A 22,674-nucleotide genomic window follows, 5' to 3' on the forward strand; every position below is an offset into this window, starting at 1 on the left:
CCTATGAGGCTTTGAGCCAGGGTACATGAGTGGGAAAACTGTAAAGGGGAAAAAAGAAAATCAATCCAGCATTCCAGAAGACTACAATTTATTGTAAAATTAGTATCTAATGATGTTTCATCGTTTATCTTTCTGAATGGATTAGATAATATCTGTGACCAAGTTCTACTTTCAGATTAAAAACGTCAAAAATGCCTCAAAGATAAGTTTAAAACTTAGGTTCTTTAGAAAAACAATTCTTGTGTTCTACCCAGAGGCTTCGGTCATTTGACTTTTATGGTCATTCATTAACCTGGTTTTGCTTTTAAGGAATGTTGGTGCTGGCTAGTGATACAGTGCCAACTGATCTCAGAGTTGCTGGGATTTTTCTTTGTCCCAAAATGGAATACATGATAAACATTAAACATGATGATGTAGGAAAGATAAAATCTGAGGCATTTAGTTGAAAAAGTGCGATGAGGATTTGGAGAAGAAATACAGGGGGAATGCAGTGCCTCTTCCTTCCTCCCCACAGCTCTTTAAGCAGAGTGAGTAGGTGACTGTGTACTGAGGAGCAGAGTTTGACTTTAGATGAGTCTAGAACTCAGTCCTTAGATTGGTTTTCTAAAGATTATTTCTCCGTTACCAAACAGGCAATACTGAATTTCTTTTCTATTTGAATTGTCTTGTTGAAGCTGTGCATGATATTATCTCAATCATTTCTATAGGAGTCTTTTCAATTTTAGTTATTTTGATGGACAGGTTTGCACTAAGAAAGTTAACCATGAATGGATATTCTAGAGGAAATTTTAATATTATTTAAAATGTAATGTTTTCTCAGAGGATTAACTGACCAATATATCATAAAATCGGTAGATAAAATAGTCCATTTATTGAAAGTTATAAAATAGTTTATTGAAAGTTGAGGTTTTAACTATATCTGAATCTCAAGAATTCCATAATTCAGAAAAATAATTCCATGCCATTGCTGTATAGATTACAAGTAATACAGATAACTTTGCCTACTGTACATTGGTAAAAATTATCAGTTATATTTATAATATCACAGACACTCAATAATAAATAGTAAATTGTTAAAGTATGTGCCTGTGATTGGTATCTTTCAACGTACTCTCAGACATGCAAAGAAGAAATAATAAATAAATAATAAGTAGCTACTTAAATTACATTCATGCATCTTGAGGAACATGTTTGAGCATCTTTAATGCTTATCAGAAAAAGATTTTCAATGGATATTCTCATGTTTGCTTAAAAAATATACGTGATTGCCTGACAAGCTAACTAGTACACAGTTTAGGTTAGGAAAATAGCATAAACAAGAAGTAGTTTATTTGTTAATCCATGGTATAGATTGAAAAGCTGATTTCATTTAATGCAAAACATTGTCAGGTGCTACATAATTGAAGTATTCTATGGTAGTATAATGGAGAAGGAAATGGCAACCCACTCCAGTATTCTTGCCTGGAGAATCCCATGGATGGAGGAGCCTGGAAGGCAACAGTCCACAGGGTCGCAAAGAGTCGGACACGCCTGAGCAACTTCACTCACTCACTCACTCATGGTAGTATAGACAGGCATTTTAAATTATGAGCAAAATGTGACTGTTCCTAGGGAATGGCCATGAAATAAAGGTTAGTCATTTACCTCAAAGAGAAATACAATCTAATAAACTTAAGCACACTGAATTAGTATTTCAGTTCAGCTTTTTTTAGTGCCTACTAGTTGCCAGCCACTTTATATTGAGAATGAGTATATTATGTGATGAATAACACATAGTCCTGCCTTCCAGGAGCTTCTTGTCTAATCAGAGACAAAAATGTATGAATGGGCCATTTTAATTAAATATAGTAACACTGATAAAGGTGTGTACATGTGACCAGTTGGAGAATTGGGGGCAGGAAAGCAGAGAGATGTAAGGGGCAGATGGCCCTCAAAGTCCCCCAGTCATCCCATTCAGAGGTGAGATCTCTGGCAGGAGGGCCTCACAGGGCATGCCTGGGTAGGCTATTGTGGTTGACTTGGTTTCTGATGTTAACGCCTCTACTTGTGCCTTTAGGCAAGTTATTTACCTCTCTATTTGGTTTCTTCATCTATGGATTAGGAACAGAAGTAAAAATACCTGCCTCACAAAACAGTTATAAGGACCAGAGAGCTAATGTGCTTTGTAAACAGGGAAGCAGCCTACACATGCTGTTAGTTAGCATTCTTGGCCCTCACATAGTGACTTGAGCTAATTACTTAATCTCTCTATACTTTGTATTTATTGTGTGCAAAAGGGGATAATAATAGTTTCTTTGATGTAAGGTACTTGTAAGTGTTAAATGAGTCACAATATGTAAAGCCCTAAGACAGTGTCCAGCACACAGTGGAAATTGGTTATCATTTTAATTATTATTCCAGGAACAGAAGAGGTTGACCCTACCCCTCAGTGATTATAATGAAAGATTTTCAGCATACTCATTTTACAGTGCTCTCAACATGGAGATACCACGTAATTTTAATGGCTTAATAAAAACTGTGTGTTGTTGGACGGCTGTTATAGATGAGCATCCAGAATTGGATTAATCGACCAACTCCAGGCAGGACTGTAAGAGGTGCTTCCCATAGTCTTGCTCTTGAGGCCAAGTTGTTGGGAAGTGCCTCTTTCTGGTATTCATACCACATAGTCTACTCTGGCTGCAGAAAGTTGGTTTAATGAAGAGTGATTAAGTTGCTGCCCTTTTAACAGTCATTTATAAATTGTTAATGAAAAGCCTCAGTCTGGAGTGTCTGGTGCTATCCCTTCAGTAGGCTGCTTACAAGGGAAAAAATCATTTCCTTTTTTCGTGAGAGCTGTGTAGTGTTGATGTTTGAAGTCAGTTTCCTCCGGATACTTTTTCCTTTTCTAGGAAGAAAAGTAAAATCTACATTTATTTTGTTCAGACAACCATAGCAAGGTGAGTAGCCATTTCTGATACCATTGCTTTTTTCAGTAGCTAATTATAATGCTTCCTCTTTGTCTGATTTCTTTTTGTGGCATATTTTAATCCCCCTCCCATTGGGATGTCTAACAAAAGTTTTATTTCATCTGAATTTCACTGGATCATCATACTGGATGTGTGAAAGAAAATGGGCTTGTAATAACAATTAATAAAAAACAATACCAAACAATATTGCTTATTAAATGTTTACTATTTATACCATCTACAGTGTTAGGCATTTAAAAATATAACCTCATCTAAATCATTTATGAACATTGTGAGATATCCCCCATAGCAAATATTTTTTAAAAATACTGGTTATTTATTTGAAGATTGCTTGAAGCTGCATTAATGTGACTGAAGTCCTCCAAGCGGTACCTTGATGTCAACACCCCTTGCCTACCAAAGGACTAGAAAACCTACCAAGATAAACGAGTCCTTTAGGTTAAGTCTTCCCATCTCTGGGAGCTCCTGCTGAAAATGCAAATATCCCTAAGAAGTAACTGATTAAATAGGACATCAGACATGAGATTATTTTCCTTTGAGTAAGAATGGAGCCAAACAAAGGCTCAAGTGACTTTTCATGAGAGACAGAGAAAAGATGATGGAAATTATCTTGTTAGTGGTAATTCCTAGGGAATTAACTAGAGGTAGAAGAGGGTCCTTGGAGAAGGCGATGGCACCCCACTCCAGTACTCTTGTCTGGAAAATCCCATGGACGGAGGGGCCTGGTGGGCTGCAGTCCATGGAGTTGCTAGGAGTTGGACACTACTGAGCGACTTCACTTTATTTTTTCACTTTCATGTATTGGAGAAGGAAATGGCAACCCACTCCAGTATTCTTGCCTGGAGAATCCCAGGGACGAGGGGGCCTGGTGGGCTGCCGTCTATGGGGTCGCAAAGAGTCAGACACGACTGAAGCTACTTAGCAGCAGTAGCAGCAGCAGAAGAGGGTCCTAGGGAGGGAATATACAGTTGCAGGGAAAGAGGGAAAGGAGAGAGGGAAGGAAGCACCTCCCTGTACATACATTGGGATCCTAAATTATGAAGGAAGGCCCTGCTTGGCTCTGATCCCTTCCCCAGACAATGCTTCGTTCTCTTTGGCCTCTAATGTGTGTTCCTGGGATGACTCTCAGCCCCACGTGCAGGCTTAGCAGTAGATGCTGCAGCTGTAGGATGGGAACCATTACATTTATTTTTGAGATGCTTGGTAGGTGTGGAGAGTGGAGTGGAGTGCTCATGCATGCTCAGTCATGTCTGACTCTTTGTGATCCCATGAACTGTAGCCCACCAGACTGCTCTGTCCGTGAAATTTCCCAGCCACGAATACTGGAGCAGATTGCCATATCTTACTCCAAAGGATCTTCCCGACCGAGGGATCAAACCCATGCCTCCTGTGATCCTCCTGCATTGCAGGCAGATTCTTTACCACTGAGCCACCAGGGAAGTTATCCCTGGAGTTCCTGTCAGCCCCTGAAGTAAGTGTGGTGAGTGCGTACATTTTCACACCAACATATTCTGTATGTCCCTGGGCTGGAGAGAGGTTTATGAATGAGTAGAGGTTCAGAAAATAGAATAGTTCATCTTTGGACTTTAGCATTTAGATTCAGGGAGAGAACTAGTCCTAGTTATACAGAATATTGTATTTACATGTCCTCTTGTATTCAAGTTAGGAACTGGTGCTAAAACACAGAAATAAGTACACTCTCAGGGTTTATGATTATGTTATCAGATATAATTCAAATTTAGTGTTATTTGTTTGATTTAAGTTGAAATTGGCTTACTTTAGAGGCACAAGAATCTGGACAGTGACCTCCAAACTAAATAAAAAGCTGAAGTCAAGAAATACCTTCTAATTTAAGACTCAGTGCTTAAGAGTCCTTCGTCCCTATTAAAACTGGAAGACATAGAACTGAGTTTTTGGTATGTCAGGTGAGAATTTACTAGTCTCTGACTTGCTTGCCCCCATCTGCAGACATGGAGAATGATAACTGTTCTAAGGTGGCTACAGGGATCAAATGAGGCAGTATCATGGAGGTGTTTATTAAACGGGCTTGAAATATGACTCGGCCACTTGTTTGTTATGTTCAGTTCAGTTCAGTCGCTCAGTTGTGTCCGACTCTTTGTGACCCCATGAACTCAGCACACCAGGCCTCTCTGTCCATCACCAACTCCTGGAGTTCACCCAAACCCATGTCCATTGAGTCAGTGATGCCATCCAACCATCTCATCCTCTGTCGTCCCCTTCTCCTCCTGCCCTCAATCTTTCCCACCAGCAGGGTCTTTTCAAATGAGTCAGCTCTTTGCATGAGGTGGCCAAAGTATTGGAGTTTCAGCTTCAACATCAGTCCTTCCAATGAACACCCAGGACTGATCTCCTTTAGGGTGGACTGGTTGGATCTCCTTGCAGTCCCAGGGACTCTCAAGAGTCTTGACCAACACCACAGTTCAAAAGCATCAATTCTTCAGCACTCAGCTTTCTTTATAGTCCAACTCTGACATCCATACATGACTACTGGAAAAACCATAGCCTTGACTAGACGGACATTTATTGACAAAGTAATGTCTCTGCTTTTTAATATGCTGTCTAGGTTGGTCATAACTTTCCTTCCAAGGAGTAAGCATCTTTTAATTTCATGGCTGCAATCACCATCTGCAGTGATTTTGGAGCCCCCCAAAATAAAGTCAGCCACTGTTTCCACTGTTTCTCCATCCATTTGCCATGAAGTGATGGGACCAGATGCCATGATCTTAGTTTTCTGAATATTGAGCTTTAAGCCAGTTTTTTCCCTCTCCTCTTTCACTTTCGTCAAGAGGCTGTTTAGTTCTTCTTTGCTTTCTGCCATAAGGGTGGTATCATCTGCATATCTGAGGTTATTGATATTTCTCTTGTCAATCTTGATTCCAGCTTGTGCTTCATCCAGCCCAGTGTTTCTCATGATGAACTCTGCATATAAGTTAAATAAGCAGGGTGACAATATACAGCCTTGACATACTGTTGTTCTTGACAGTCTGTTGTTCCATGTCCAATTCTAATTGTTGCTTCCTGACCTGCATGCAGGTTTCTCAAGAGGCAGGTCAGGTGGTCTGGGATTCTTAGTTGTGTTGGCAACCTTATTTAATCTCTGAGCTACAAGTGCCACATCCATTAAAGCCCTGGTTGTGGAAAGAACATGGTAAGAGGATGTATGCACAATGCCTGGCGTACACTGAGTGGTTTGCCATTTGGAGATGGTTTCTTTGACCAGAACTTGTCAGATTTGAAGTAGCTGCTGACATGTAAGCATCAGAAGAAATCAGATCTGGCATTCTTGTCCTGGCATCTCTGACTGGCTGCTTAAGCTGTGGGCCCTTTGGGTGGGACCACTGCTTCCAGCTGATTTATACCTTCCCTTCTCATTCACTTACACTGTCTAGCTGATTGTGTAGGTATTTACTGTCTTGCCAGTAAATGGAGGTTTTGATAAGACAGTATGTAGCATTGAATGTAACACTTGGCATACATCACATGCTCCATCAGGGTTTCCCTTTTTCTCTTTTAGGCCACTGATGATGTAGTGATAGCCCAAGTTTAACCCAGGTGATGTCAGCCCTGAACTAGATTCTATCTCGGTTGCCTGGGTCACCTGAGAGAACCACTTAACTTCTCTGAATCAGAGTGTTCTCCCAGGTAAACTGAGGCCTTTGGACTGGTTGGTTCTCAAGGTTTCTTCCAGTAGTAAACTTCTGAAAAGTGGTATATACCACTCTTAAACTTCCACAGGGTGTTTGAAAAAAATCTTGTATGATATCCTAGAAAGAAAATGGTGAAGTATAGTTTGTGAGAACAATTAAGTGAAATTAAAAGTAGCTGAAAAATTAGGCTCAACGTTGTTGGTAATCCCAGTTTGACAAACTGAAGAATAGACCATGTACTGTTAAAATTTCTGTTCTTGGTTGGATAAAGCTGTTGAGGGCAGGTCCAGCAGTATAGCAGCTCGTGTGAAGCTGGGAGTGACCGTCCATGATGGATCCCAGACCTGGGATGGAAAGATATCTTTATAGCATGGAGCAGTGGACTGTAATTGAACAAGGATAAATAGGCAGTGCTATAATCTGGTGAAAAATGAACAGCAAGAGTAAAGATGGGGAAGAAAGTACCTCAAAAGCAGGTGGAAAAGAGGTAGGGTTTTAGATGAAATGCTAAACCTCGAGGGATACCATGACCATCACCGTGTTACACAAAGAAAATATTAGAACTTCTATTCATTTTTATTTAGACAAGTATCTTTTCAAAATGTCTACTTTTTATATGTGGACTTAGATAGTAGGACTATAATACATGAATAAAAAACATTTGGATTACATGCTTTTAAAAAAACTAACATGGGAGGGTATGATCAAGTTTGGCAACTGCTGAATTGGAAGCTCTGCTTGTTAAAGAGGTAACAAAGTATTGTGGAAACTATAGACTTTGGAGTCAGATATTCTTGAATAAAATGTTTGACTTTAACACTTCATGCTTATGGCCTTACATAGGAAACATAGCTTCTCTGAGCCTCACTCTCAGTAAGTGTAAAAGTGTGTTGGAGCACTTTTCTCAAAGATATGTTGGGATGGTTACAATGAGATGATTTTCTTACTGTCTTTCAGCTACTGGTTTCTGGTTTGATACCATCATGTTGGGAGGATATACTCTGGATAATTTCGGTTCTTTTCACCTGTCGAGGTTTGTTTTATGACCCAGGATGTGATGTGTCTTGGTGAATATTCCCTGGGCGCTTGATAAAGAGTGTATTCTGCTGTTGTTGGGTGGTGTGTTCCATAAAGGTCAATTAGATCTTGGTGGTTGATGTGTTGTTCAGTTCTCTATCTCTGCGACTTTTCTACCTAATCATATCATTTGCTGAGAGTCGGATGTTGTTGTCTCCATGGTGAGATGATTTTTTGTAAAGTGCTGGCCCTAGTGTGCCCAGAGTAGTGAGCATGGTATACCTCAAAGAAGAGATGGCTTTGTTGTTGTTCAGTCACTAAGTCATGTCCTACTCTTTCCAACCTCATGGACTGCAGCATCCCAAGTTTCTGTGTCCTCCACTGTCTCCTGGCGTTTGCTCAAATTCATGTCCATTGAGTTGGTGATGCTATCTAACCATCTCATCCTGTGATGTCCATTCTCCTTTTGCCTTCAATCTTTCCCAGAATCAGGGTCTTTTCCAGTGAGTAGGGTCTTCATATCAGGTGGCCAAAGTTTTGGAGTTTCAGCTTCAGCATCAGTCCTTCCAATGAATATTCAGGGTCAATTTCCTTTAGGATTGACTAGTTTGATCACCTTGCTGTCCAAGGGACTCTCAGGACTCTTCTCCAGCACCACAGTTCGAAAGCATCAATTCTTAAGATGCTCTGCTTTCTTTATGGTCCAGCTCTCACAGCTGTACATGACTAGTGGAAAAACCATAGCTTTGACTATATGAACTTTTGTGAGCAAAGTGATGCTCTGCTTTTTGATGCACTGTCTAGGTTTGTCATAGCTTTCTTTCCAAGGAGCAAGCATCTTTTAATTTCATGGCTGCAGTCACCATCTGCAGTGCCTACATAATATTAGGTCTCCAGATATTTGCAAGGCTGCCTAATGGGAAACAGAGGGTGCCCCGCTGAACAAATGCAAAGAAACCACAGGGTAGGGTTTTTGATACCGTACAAGGGACGTGTTCTCACCTTGCAATGTCCCCTGAGTTTAGTATCTGAGCCTGTCACCATCAGCTCTCTAGATTTATAGAAAGACTATCATGTCTTTGTCCTCCTCATGGTTGTTGAGCAAACTTGAGCACCAGAACTTCCAGTTCCCTCTCTATAAAATGAACTGGATAAGTTATTCTTCTTGCTTTTAGTGATTGTTAGGCAGATGTTCAAATATTTGGGCCTCTTTTTTTGACACGTTTGTTGTTGTTCAGTTGCTCGGGCATGTCTGAGTCTTTGGGACCCCGTGGACTACAGCATGCTCCATTAGCACATACAATTAACGTGTTTCACATTTCACAGTAACACATGTAAACTTCTATGCTTTCTGTTCAAATCCTTTCTGAATAAACCTCTTGGGGAGGATATAGTCTAATGTGAAAGAAAGGAGTTAATATGTTAGGTGACAAAAGATAGCCACAGGCTTTATAACAAAGCATTCTTGACAGTTACGTATTGTTTCTTTGTGCTTCATTTTATGGAGAAAGTTGTCAACCTCTTTGGGTGCTTATTCCACACAGGAATTAAGAGAAACCAAAGCAGCTAAGCATTTATTGGTGTCAAAAAAGACACATAGATGTGATCGCTGAAATATCAGCATATAGTAATAACCATACCAGAGCAATGCAATTATATTTTAGATGGATCTCTTTTAAATGGCATATTGCTAGAATTAAAAAAAAATCCAACTGAAAATTGATCTCTTAGCTGGTGATTTTTTGTATAGGACCGATACATCAACTGTGATGGCTGTTATATTGAGATTTATTTCCTCTGTTTTTTTCCTCCATATTCTATTTACTTTTGATTTTTCTCTTTACTATGTGCTAATGCTTTTTCTTTTTTTATTGTTTCCCCCTATTTATTGTATGGATTAAATTTTTTTGTGATTTCCCTTCTAAAGGTTTGAAATGTTATGCATTTTATTTCTGTTAGGCTTTAATTTTAACCTGTATGTTTTACAAAAGATAAATTTGGCTTTTAGCAAAGTTGTGAATCAAGGAAATAGGAATTCTGGTATCAAAAAACATGAGCACTAAGTTCACAAAGATGGATTAGTTGTTGTTATGTGACTGAAATCTGACATTTAGTAGTTAATTGTTAATTATATTCTCATTAATGGTTCTGGTGACTGATCCGTCATAGAGATGTGAAGGCTAATATGAATCTACTGTGAGATGGTTTAATCCATGCCTCAGCACTGCAGACTTACTGTTAATGCATCTGTAATTAAAGTGAAGTTGCTCCCAGTGGCTGAACTTCAGTTAGAAAATGAAATAGCAGTTACAAAGCAAAAGCAAAAATAAGCCTCTCTGATGAAACTGAAAAATATCTATTGGAATAGCGTGGATTAGAGACTCACCATTTTACTTGTGAAAGGAACTTTTTTTTTTCAGGTATGGAAACAGACACTCTACCAACCAGCATCTCTGGGTTATAGTCACCACCTGTGGCAGTTTTAAATGAAAGAGTGCTAAGGGAGAAAAATTCTGAAACAGAAATTATGGCTATCAGTAAAAAAAAAAAAAAAAAGTTCTTTGCAAATGGTCTTTAGTTTTAGCCTTCCTGTATTCATATGAAAAAGCTTTCATTGAATTTGCCTAAATGAAGTTGGTAGCAATTAAGGAGTAGCAATTGGGAACACTGTTATTAAATCTCTGGTTAAAACAGTGATATTGTTTTTTCTAATCTTTTATAAGTAAACATGAATTCCCATGAATATGATAGCAAAGTGGGCTTCCCATTACTATTTCTCTTACCATAGGTAGTATCTAGAAACATGGAAGGGAAGACATGTCAAGTCAAGGCAATTGTGATGTGGAAACTGGCTCAGACTCATGGAATTTTTGGTTCTTGGCTTGCCTTGCGTTATTGATCCTGAGATGTATTATTATACAAGGCACAATATTATATGTCTTGGCTTTAGTTTTTTGCTCTTTAAAAAAGGAAATTATAGTGATTTTGAACTCACATGATCCTGAGGGAGTTCAAGGATCAGAAAAGGTTTGCATTTAAATACATTATATATCAGTTCAGTTCAGTTCAGTCACTCAGTCGTGTCTGACTCTTTGCGACCCCGTGGACTGCAGCACGCCAGGTTTCCCTGTCCATCGCCAACTCCAGGAGCTTACTAAACTCATGTCCATTGAGTCAGTGATGCCATCCAACCATTTCATCCTCTGTTGTCCCCTACTCCTCCTGCCTTCAATCTTTCCCAGCATCAGGGTCTTTTCAAATAAGTCAGTTCTTCACATCAGGTGGCCAAAGTATTGGAGTTTCAGCTTCAACATCAGTCCTTCCAATGAACACCCAGGACTGATCTCCTTTAGGATGGACTGGTTGGATCTCCTTGCAGTCCAAGAGACTGTCAAGAGTCTTCTCCAATGCCACAGTTCAAAAGCATCAATTCTTCAGTGCTTAGCTTTCTTTATAGTTCAACTCTCATATCCATACATGACTACTGGAAAAACCGTAGATTTGACTAGATGGACCTTTGTTGGCAAAGTAATCTCTCTGCTTTTTAATATGCTGTTTAGGTTGGTCATAGCTTTTCTTCCAAGGAGCAAGCATCTTTTAATTTCATGGCTGCAGTCACCATCTGCAGTGATTTTGGAGCACAAGAAAATAAAGTCTATCACTGTTTCCATTGTTTCCCCATCTATTTGCCATGAAGTGATGGGACTGGATGCCATGATCTTAGTTATATGGAAATATATTCCATATATACATTATATATGGAAATATATTAATGTCAAATATATGAGAAACAAACTTATTTGACAAAGAAAAGGGAAATGACTGACTCTGTGATTGTATAGAAAATTCAAAAATGCTTCTTGGGAAGACTCAAGAAATATTTTCAACTACTTCCATGCATAACATTTCTCTCCTAACTCATCTTCTTTTCCCTTTAATTCTCTCAACTCTCTAGAGAACAGTGACATTTCAGGGGGAGATTCATTCAAAACACAGAGGGAGGTTTAAGAAGATTTTCTTTGCTTGAAAAATGAATGTTTCTATTTCTTTGCTGTAATTATTTTTTAAAGAAAATGATAGCTTTTGAGTAACTTCTTGTTTTAAAATGATATCAAACTTACAGAAACATTCAGTGATTAGCTTAAAAACCTACTATACATACACTTTACCAACTCACAAAGGTTTAACCATGTGCTTCATTGGCTTTAATATTAGTTCTTTCCTCTTGTATATATACTGTATTTTTCTGAACTGTTTGAGTTAGCTGTAAACTAACTCTTGTGTATTTCAATACATATATCCTAAGAACAAACACATTTTCTAACATAAACTTAGTACATTAATAAGAATGAATACATATAAAATTTTATCTATTGTCCCAATAATGACTGTTGTAGTATTTCCCCTAATATTGGATTCAAGATCCATTTGAATGAATAGTATTTAATTGTTGCGTTGCTTTAGTTTCTTTTAATTTGGAAACATTATTCATCCTTACTTGTTCTTTCATGGCCTTGGTATTTTTGAAGAGTACAGGCAAATTATTCTTTGCTGCTGCTGCTAAGTTGCTTCAGTCGTGTCCGACTCTGTGCGACCCCATAGACGGCATCCCACTAGGCTCCCCATCCCTGGGATTCTCCAGGCAAGAACACTGGAGTGGGTTACCATTTCCTTCTCCAATGCAGGAAAGTCAAAAGTGAAAGTGAAGTCGCTCAGTCGTGTCCCACTCTTAGCGACCCCATGGACTGCAGCCTACCAGGTTCCTCCATCCATGGGATTTTCCAAGCAAGAGTACTGGAGTGGGGTGCCATGTACCTAAATTTAGATTTGTCTGATATTTCTTCATAGTGTATTTATAATAGATATTTTTTGCTTGTTTATTTATTCATTTACTTATTCATTTGTATTTTATGAGCTCATGGATTCCTAGTCAATTGTTTGTAAACTGCTAATAATTGTTTGTAATACTGCTAATTGACTTTTGATGCTCAAATTCTCCCAAATTCGGCCAAAGGAAGCTCATTCAACCTGGCTCTTAGCCTTTTGACATGCCCTCATCATAATTTGAGTTATTTTCTAACTTTCGTGCATAGCATAAAGTTCCAAGATCATTTTTTCCCTTCTCTGCCTCAGTCCTGGAATCAGCCAACTCACCAAGGAACTCTAGTTCATTTTATGGGAGAATAGTTTTTAGATCTTTGTGCTTGGTGAGTTCACTGCTACCAGGGTGTCATAACTTTTAGGCCCTCTTGGAGGTCAAAGCGGAAAAGAAAGAAAAAGAATCTATGGACAGACATATTACACATAATGTGTGTATACATATATACATGGGGTATACGTATGTAGCTATCTGTCCATCTATCCATCCATCCATCAAAAACCATGACTTCTTACTGGTACCATCGCTTTCAGTCCAGTACCACAGAATTCTTTCTGGCATTTGTCCTTTCTGAATTTGTAACTCGATCACCATCTGTGGAAAACCTGGCTTCCAGTATTCTCAATATACCTACTTGCTCAATCCTTAAAAAAATGCTTTTTAGAATCTCTAATCTGTGAAAAGTGAACATGTTAGTCAATCAGTTATGTCCGACTCTTTATGACCCAGTGGACACCAGGTTCCTCTGCCCATGGAATTCTCCAGGCAAGAGGACTGGATTTGGTTGCCATTCCCTTCACAGGAGACCTTCTTGACTCAGGGATCGAACCCAGGTTTTCTGCATTGCAGGCAGATTTCTTAATGTTGAGCCATCAGGGAAGCCTAAATATTTTTATTTTTTTAGAATTTTTATTTATTTATTTATTTTTATTTTTTATTTTATTTTTTATTTTTTTTTTCTCTAATTTTATTTTATTTTTAAACTTTACATAATTGTATTAGTTTTGCCAAATATCAAAATGAATCCGCCACAGGTATACATGTGTTCCCCATCCCGAACCCTCCTCCCTCCTCCCTCCCCATACCATCCCTCTGGGCCGTCCCAGTACACCAGCCCCAAGCATCCAGCGTCATGCATCGAACCTGGACTGGCAACACGTTTCCTACATGATATTTTACATGTTTCATTGCCATTCTCCCAAATCTTCCCACCCTCTCCCTCTCCCACAGAGTCCATAAAACTGTTCTGTACATCAGTGTCTCTTTTGCTGTCTCGTACACCGGGTTATTGTTACCATCTTTCTAAATTCCATATATATGTGTTAGTATACTGTATTTATGTTTTTTAAAATTAAAAAAATTTCAGGTATACACGTTAACCTGTACTACCATGAAAAAAAAATTTGTTAATGGTTCATTTTATCCTTAGACTGAAAGTATGTAGTGAAAGTACCACATTCAAAAGTTACTTGGGGTTATTCCCTTTTCCTTTATTCAGTGTAATTATATTCTTTATTTGAAATACAGTTGGGTCATACGTTTCTGTTGTATTCCATTTTAGGATCCCTCTACTCATGCTTGCTGATTTTATTTATTTGAATATAGAAAATATTAAGATGGATTCAGAAGTGAAAGATGTACTCAGAAGTGTCACAGCTCCAATTCTTTTCACCCTGTTCACATCCTAGTTCCTAGTACCTGTAAGTGACTACAAGTGCCATTAGATTCTGGTATATCTTTCTTTTATTTCCTTTTGCAAGAATATGCCCATGTATTTTCCCATTCTTTCATGCACACAAGGTAATATATGGTATATATTTGTGAACATTGCCTTTTTTTACTTAAAAATATATTCTGGGTGTCATTACATACCAGTTCATAGGCACCATCCTCATTCTTCTTTTGCAGCAGCATAAAGGCTTGCTTCCCTGGTGGCTCAGATGATAGAGTCTGCCTGCCAATGCAGGAAATCTGGGTTTGATCCCTAGAGAAGGAAATGGCAACCCACTCCAGTATTCTTGCCTGGAAAGTCCCATGGACAGAGGAGCCTGGTGGGCTACCAGCCATGATATCGCAAAGAGTTGGACTTGACTGAGAGACTAACATTTTCACTTTTTCACTTACAGTATTGTTTGTCTGGATATCACATAGTTTATTCAGCTGGTTTCCTAAATATTTGAATTTTGGTTGTTTCTAGTATTTTGCAATGAGAAACAGTGCTGCTGTGGATAACTTTATGTATATATATTTTCATAATGTTAGATGTGTATATGTAGAGTAGATTCCTGGAAGTGAGGTTGCTAGGTTAAAGGAAAACACATAAGTAATTTTGTTAAGTATTGCCAAATTCCCCTTGGCTATCCCAGTTTTCATTCCTAGCAGAAAGGTATGAGAGTGCCTTTCTGCACAGTCTTGGCTAATACCTCTTGGTAACTTTTCTTTTCCAGTGATTTCTAGCTTGAATGTGGAGAAACAGTTGTTTTATATCCGTGACATGATTTTGTCTAATTTAACCTGCCTTTTGAATTGTAAATGGGCCATCAAGTAGCATGCCCTGTTTTCCCAACTTCGGTGCTATTTGTGGTCCAATTTAGCTTGGAAAATAAAGTGACAGAATCAGGTTTTATTCCTCTTTTATCTACTCAAAGCAGTAGGACTTCTACGTACTTTGAGTGGTTCTCAAACTTGAAAGTGCATCAGAATCCCTGGAACAGACTTGGGGCCCCACCCCCAGAGTTTCCAGTTCAGTAGCTCTAGGGTGGGGCCCGGTTGTTTGCACTTCTGTAATCTCAGATGATGCTAATGCTGCTGATCTGGGGGCATTTTAAGAGCTAGTAGTTTGTATTAATCGGAGAAGGCAATGGCAACCCACTCCAGTACTCTTGCCTGGAAAACCCCATGGACGGAAGAGCCTGGTAGGCTGCAGTCCGTGGGGTCGCTAAGAACCGGACATAACTGAGCGACTTCACTTTCACTTTTCATGTTCCTGCATTGGAGAAGGAAATGGCAACCCACTCCAGTGTTCTTGCCTGGAGAATCCCAGGGATGGGGGAGCCTGGTGGGCTGCCGTTTCTAGGGTAGCATAGAGTCGGACACGACTGAAGCAACTTAGCAGCAACAGCAGCAGCAGTTTGTATTAATAGAATGGTTTGTGGAGTATCTCAAGGAAGTTGTTAGATCTTGTGATTCACATTATTTGAGTGATTGTATGGGAGAGATGTCATCATGTCTGTACTGCTGAAAAGACAAGAAATCTAACAGGTCTTTAAATCTTAGTACTGAAAGGAATGAAAGAGTCCAGCTTTAAGTCATCCATTTATTGAATCATGTGTTTATTAATCAGACGTATTGGTTTTGAGCTATATTTGCTAGAAAGTGCAAGAGCTTCTATCTTACATATTGAACTTTATTTAAGACAAGTTAATTATATTTTCTAAGATTCTATATTTAAAAAAAAGTCAAGTTCTTGACTTTAGGACTTTTTGATAACCTTAGCAGTTCTGTGCCTCTTTCTGCACATAATTGACTTTTATTGTAGTGGAGCTGAAAGTTAAAGCTGATGTTTAATTTCTTAAACTTAATAATAGCCTTTATAACTGATAGTGACATCTTCCTTACCTTGAGATAATGTGGCTGTTTGTTGAAACACTATTTCTTTAGGTATTTATCTTTCCTCCTAACAACTGTTACCTCATCAAAGATTGTACCGGTATCTTGACTCAAATGAAATTACACCAATTAATTTAAATCAGTATAAAATTGACTTGAAGTTATCCATGAATTAATTTCAGAGCCTAGTATGTCACAAGAGACCTAACAGGAAACTGACCTCTGTAACCTGTTTTATTTTGCCCTGAATCTACTCTGCCATGTGAAAAGTTATTTAAAAATATGTAAAAATGTAGATATTGACTTTTTTATTTTACTGTGAAGGTAATACATGGAAATTGGTTTGGCAATAGTTAAAACTGGGAGCAGAGAAGGAAAATCTGAGAAATATTGGTTTCTAAGCAACTGAACACATAATATCAGATCCATGTACCGCTTGCTTAATGTTAAGTTTCCTGAAGTGTAAATAATTGATTGAACAGAGATAAAAACAGCCATTGTAGTCTGCTGAATTCTAAACTCCTTGACTTGGGCTCATTATGGTCAGGTTAGTGAAAAGGATAGCTAATTCTCCCAGGAGAGGAGCCCACATACAATTTCTGGCATATACGTGGATCTTGAAGATTTGGTGGACTTTGTAGGCATTTAGTTTCCAAGCTTTGATTTCATGACTGTGGGAATCCTGAGCTCTTAATTCATCAGGAGGTGAATGAACTGCAACAGAACCTTGGACTCTTTCCCTTCACATCCCTCAATACAGAGGGCCTAAGGAGTGATCATTTAATAAACAATGCAAAGAATGATAAGCCTTACATTCATCAAACCCTGTAATAACTTTCACTTCTAATTCTCCCTCTGATATCTCTCTTTTCACTCTAGAAGCTTTTCCTGGTTGATTTCATCTATGCTTATGATTTTAATTCTTGTACTTAAACACTTGACTTCCAAGTATGTACCTCCCGTTTTACTTTCTTTATAGAAAATTTAGACTTGTATATTCCAGTACATGCTGGAATTTATTGTATATTCCAGTACAAAAAGGAATTTTTCTCTTACCTATCTTCTTTTCCAGAGAATACTGCTGTGCCTGTTCTGCTCTGTTCTGTTTGGAGGTGATACCTGGGAATATTGCTGTGCTCTTTGATTTCTCTCCTATTACCCTTTACATCCAGTCATTTGCCATGGCCTGCCAATTCTTTATCAATACTTCTCCCCAATAAGTCTACCCTCTGTCTCTCACCTTGACCTTGACTGTTCTACCGGTCACTGGGTGTGGCCCTCTCAATCTTCTATGTCTTGTATACTGCAACCGTAATCTTTTATAAACAGAATTCTGACCAGTACTCCCCTATGAACACCTGGATGATGTTTGGTCACCAGTGGGATAAAGCCAAAACTCCTTATATAGTCCACTGTGATCTCACTCTTGCCCGCTTCTCCAGCTAAATGTCTTGCCATTCTGCACACATCCTTCAGAATGCGCAGTTCAGAACTTCTCTCAATTCCCTGGATACCATGATGCTTCACACATCCTCACTTGTGATCATGCAGGCTTTTCTTACTGACCTTTATACCCTTTGTAACACTTTTGCTGTGGCTCCTCCAGGATGCCTTCCTTGATTTCTCTTGCTAACTCACCAACTGTCATCTCAGATTGTCTGTTGATTTTTCTCTAAGGTCTCCATAGGGTACACTATGCATATCTCTATAGTAGAATTTTGTTCACTTTGTTGAATTCATCTTTAAGTTCCCTGAATGGAAGCTCTTTGTTTTATTTCTCCTTATAGTCCCCTTACCTAATAAGGCTTCTGAAATCATTATCAACTGATTTAGATCCTCTTATGAAGATGTGCTTAATTAACTTCACAGTGGTAGCAAGGAGGATCTTTGTCTTTTCAGTGATAATTTGGCGTAGTGACATTTTGGGGGCATTTATTTAGGGTGTCGATTATTGCATTCCAAAACACTCCAAAACTTTAATGCTTAAAACAACAAACATTGTATTTATTCATTATTTTCTTAGAAAACTTTGGACACCTAAATGGGCTTGGCTTGATTATGTTTCTTTGTTTGGTCTCATCTGGGGTCACTCAGGTATCTTCGTTTATCTGATGGTTTAACTAGGGCTGGATGGTTTAGAGTGATCTCACACAGGTATCTGACAGTTTGGTGTTAGCTGTCAGCTCTGCCTGTCTCTCGTCCTCAAAAGATCTGGCCCAGGCTTCTTTACACGGTGGTCTCCGGACTGCAGCAAAGTGAGGGTGGAAGCTGAAGGTGCAGAAGTCACATGGTGGTCCCTCTGTCCATTCTAAGGTTAGAGCACGTCGTCAGGAGTCAGACACGACTGAGCGGCTGCTGACTGACTGAAGTCGTCAGGCCGGCCCATATCTTCTAAGGCATGGGGAAAACTGGGGAAGAGCGGTCATGTCACACTGCAGAGTAATGTGTGTTCAGGGAGGAATTTGTGACTTTTTTTTAACCATCAACAGAGTATTCTTTGTTAGAATTGACTTCTCTACTTTTTGAATACTTTTTTCACATTCGCTTACTTCCATGGTAGTTATCTTACATGATTTATATCTTGTACATTTACTTTAATTAAGTCATTTTTTCCCCTTGCATTTAGGAAAAGCATAATAAAAACTGTTTCATAGTGAATACCAGATTTTTTAACTTGGCAGCCTTTCAGTAAATATTTAGCAAGTGAATTATCTTTTTTCAATTAAGAAATATTTCAAGTATACAAAGAAGTAAGAGAACAATATAATATATGGCTGTCTACCTACCCTCTGAATATCTTTCCTGAGATAGGTGAATATCTTTCCTGAGATAGAAACAGTGGTGTGAACTGATAGCTAAAATAGCATTGCCTGTGCAGTTACATGTGGTTTATAATAAGATATTGTTGGCTGACTTGAGGTGTTTTTTTTTTTTTTTTGCTGCACCATGCTGGATATCTTAGTTTACCAATCGGGGAGCAAACCTGTACCCCGTGCAGTGGAAACAGAGTCCTAACCACTGAACTGCTAGGGAAGTCCCTGACTTGGGCTTTTAACAACCATTATAACCTTGTTTCAAAGGGTGAATGAATTCAAACACTCCACCTTGCAAATTTAGTTGAGTCCTCTTTCAAAGCTGAGGAAATAGCCCTACATGTAAATATTATAAGCATTTGGATGATGTCAGTATCTATCTGTAAAGAATGAGCTAATTACAGAGTTCTCTAAGTTGTACAGAGGTTATTTTCTTCCCTGGAATTTCAAAATTCTCTGGTACAAGAGACAGAGAGTAGCTACAGGTGCTTTAAGGGTAACAGACACGCTGTGTCTAGCTCTGTTATTTGTTTATACTGTAATACCTGCTAAAAATCTAAAGCTTTAGTTGTGTATTGGATTGGCTTCACAGATGACCAGTAAAACCCAGGAAAAATCCTAAGGCTTTTACTTGCATATTGGATTTATTTCACGGAAGGCTTTTCCCAGAGTACTTAGAAGCTATGTGTATATATACCATAGGGAGCTGGACAATGAGGAAAGGGAAAGGTTAGGTTAGAAGACGGCAGAGAAGTACATTGTGGTGCAGGGACCGTGGACACTGTTCAATTCACTGTGGCCTGTGTTCTATCTGAAAGGCATAAAGCCATAAATCCTTGAAGTTAATTCCTCATCTTCATCTCCGGTATCTCTCCCCCTCCTTTTTCTACCCTTTACTTTACTCTAAAAATAATTAAGTATTTAGAATTATTATTGCCAAAAATTTGAGAAGTATATCACAGGCCTCATTCCATTTTCTTCCTTAATAAATAATTATGCATCTTTAAAAATAACATTTTCCTGCATAGTCTCGTTATCATTTTCACAACTCAGGTCTGTCCTCTTAAAATGAGAATGATGATTCCGCCTCATCCAGTCAGTGAGGTTGTGACTGAGTAGGTCTAAGACACAGTAGGCGCTTCCCCAGCTTGCTCGTCCACCTGTTCCTGGCTGCCTTTCCGTCTTCTTCCTCTGTTTCTGCCTTCCTGCTTCTCCCCTGAGTTCTCTTACTGGCTTTCCCACTTTGTGCGCCAAATATCCTAATTTCTCTGTCTGGGTTCCTTCCTGAAGTGACTGACGGAAGCTGTTGCAGCACCAGCGCCCCTTAGAGAGGTCACAGGCCAGTACCCCATGAAAAGCATTCCGAGAGGCCACCCCCTTCCTCATTTGCCTTCAGGCACCCTATAAACTTAGGAATTTCTGCAGGGGTGAGCATGAGCTTTTGGCTTCAAAGTACCCACAGTTATATTCTGACTTGTTCTCCAAGCTTTTTTTTTGATTCCTGAAAAGCTACATCTGTGCCCACTTGTGCAAACTTTGGAATCTGTTCATTTTCTTTTTTGCTCATCTCCATGTTCACATTCACTAAATAATCTTGGCTTTACTTTGTGTTTGGCCTTTATGCGTTCAACATGGATTGGATAATTTTCCAGTGATACAGTGCTCTGACATACATGCAGGTGATATTTCAATGTTGATATGTCTAGTGAATGTTTTGAAATAGTATCAATTAGCCTTCAGCAGTTTCTAACCTTCCACCAAGCACCTATTTTGGGGTCTACAATGGTTCCCTTAATGTATTAAATGAATGAGTTATTATTTTATACAACTCGTATACCAAATATACCAAATCTTTTAGCCGTCTCTGCTTCTACAAGCTCAGGAATATAAAAGTAGCTATATTAAAATGAGCAAAAAAAAGGAACTTATTATGGAAAGTACCACAAATCATTTTTCATAAATGCTTTATTACTCTTAAATATAAGGAGGGAGAGGTAAGTGGCAAAAAGTGTCTCTGTGTAATCATAGGACTGGAAGCCTGCTGGCTCAGTGGTAAAGAATCTGCCTGCCAGTGCAGGAGACACAGGTTCAATCCCTGGGTTGTGAAAATCCCCTGGAGAAGGAAATCTCAATCTGCTCCAGTATTCTTGCCTGGGAAATCCCATGGACAGAGGAGCCTGCAGGCTGCGGTCCATGGGGTTGCCAAGGGTCAGATGTGACTGAGCACGCACATAAGCACTGTAGGAACAGTGACACTGAGTGTCCCCCTTGTAATATTATCAACTAATGCTTTTGTTCTCTTTTTCTTTACTCTCTTTGTGTTGTCCTCTCTCAACTTACCTAAAACAAAAACAAAATCACACATTATTTCTACACCTGCTATATCCTTTCCTGTGATATGTTTGTGTTACCAGAAGGCCTCATAACTCTAGAATAAAGGAAACTTGGTATTAAATGGCAAATCTTATGTTCCTGCAAAATCCATCTGGGTTGGATTGGTTCTAAGAGATAGCCAAGGATAGAATAATTTGAGGGAAAAAAAATAGTATCGGATTATGCCATGCTGTGGTGTGCTAAGTCACTCAATCACGTCTGACTCTTTGCAACTCTGTGGACTATAGCCTGCCAAGCTTCTCTGACCATAGCATTCTCCATGCCAGAATACTGGGATGGGTTGCCATGCCCTCCTCCAAAAGATCAAACTGCATCTCTTACATCTCCTGCATTGGCGGGTGGGTTCTTTACCACTGGTGCTACCTGGGAATCCCTGTATTGGATCATAACCCAAATTTAATAAGTAATTCATGAGTTCATGAATGAGTTCATGTTCATTCTTTAATATGAGTTCATAATAATATGTTAATAATGGAATAAATTAATACATGGAAGAGAAGAGACAAATATCTCATGTTGAAGACTTCCAAATAATCTATGTACTCTCCTCTAAAGGAGAGGGCATATAACTCCTTACTCCTTAAGTATGGGCTACTCAGCCTTCCTTCCAAAGGCTATAATATGACAGAGGGCTGTGGGGAAGCCTGACAGACACGGTCTGAGCTGGGTGATTGATTCCTATTCACAGTATCAAGTTATGTTAATAATACATGCCCTTGACGTGTTACGATAAAAATGGCAAATGGCACTTAACCTCTGTGGGAAATCCGCAATGCAGTCTGATTGTGAGAAAAACATCAGGCAATTTCCAGTAAAGGGGCATTCTATGGTATTCCTGACCAGAAATCCTTATGGCTCTCAAGGTCATCAAAACCTAAGAAAAGTCTGAGAAACTGTCACAGCCAAGGGGAGCCTACAGGGACATGAAAACAAGCGATTATGTGGTGTCCTGGATGGGATCCTGGAAGGGAAAGAAGTATTACTAGGTTTCAAAAGGAAGGAAATCTGAATAAACCATGCACTTAATTAATAATAATGTATCAGTGTTGTCTCATTAATTGTAACAAAGGTAGCATGCTGATATAAGGTGTAAATAACAGGAGACAAACAGGAGGCACCGTGGACCCTCCCTCAGACCTCCCTGAGCACAGCCTCAGAGGCCCCACTTGATCTGGCCTTCTCCTCTCAGTTCCGTGTTAGCCCTGCCCTCTTCAGCGCTGCTCCAGGTGCACTGGCCTTGTTGGTCTTTCCTGAACACCTCAAGGTTCTTCCTGCTGTAGAGCTTTTCACTGGGCATTTCCTCTACCTGGAATCTTCCCCCTGCCCCT

General features: G+C 39.1%; 1 protein-coding gene across 1 annotated transcript in view; it reads left to right on the forward strand.

The window, feature by feature from the left end:
* The first annotated feature begins 352 nt into the window (after positions 1 to 352).
* SH3GL2 (SH3-domain GRB2-like 2) overlaps positions 353 to 22,674 on the forward strand; it is a 146,559-nt gene continuing 124,237 nt past the window's right edge. Inside the window, exon 1 of the mRNA XM_010857054.1 lies at positions 353 to 527. Within this exon, the coding sequence (XP_010855356.1) occupies positions 456 to 527 (72 nt within the window). The 5' untranslated portion in view covers positions 353 to 455. The remainder of the gene's footprint in view (positions 528 to 22,674) is intronic.

The sequence above is a fragment of the Bison bison genome, unplaced genomic scaffold (genome assembly GCF_000754665.1).
Source record: "Bison bison bison isolate TAMUID 2011002044 unplaced genomic scaffold, Bison_UMD1.0 scf7180017864376, whole genome shotgun sequence".
Taxonomy (NCBI): domain Eukaryota; kingdom Metazoa; phylum Chordata; class Mammalia; order Artiodactyla; family Bovidae; genus Bison; species Bison bison.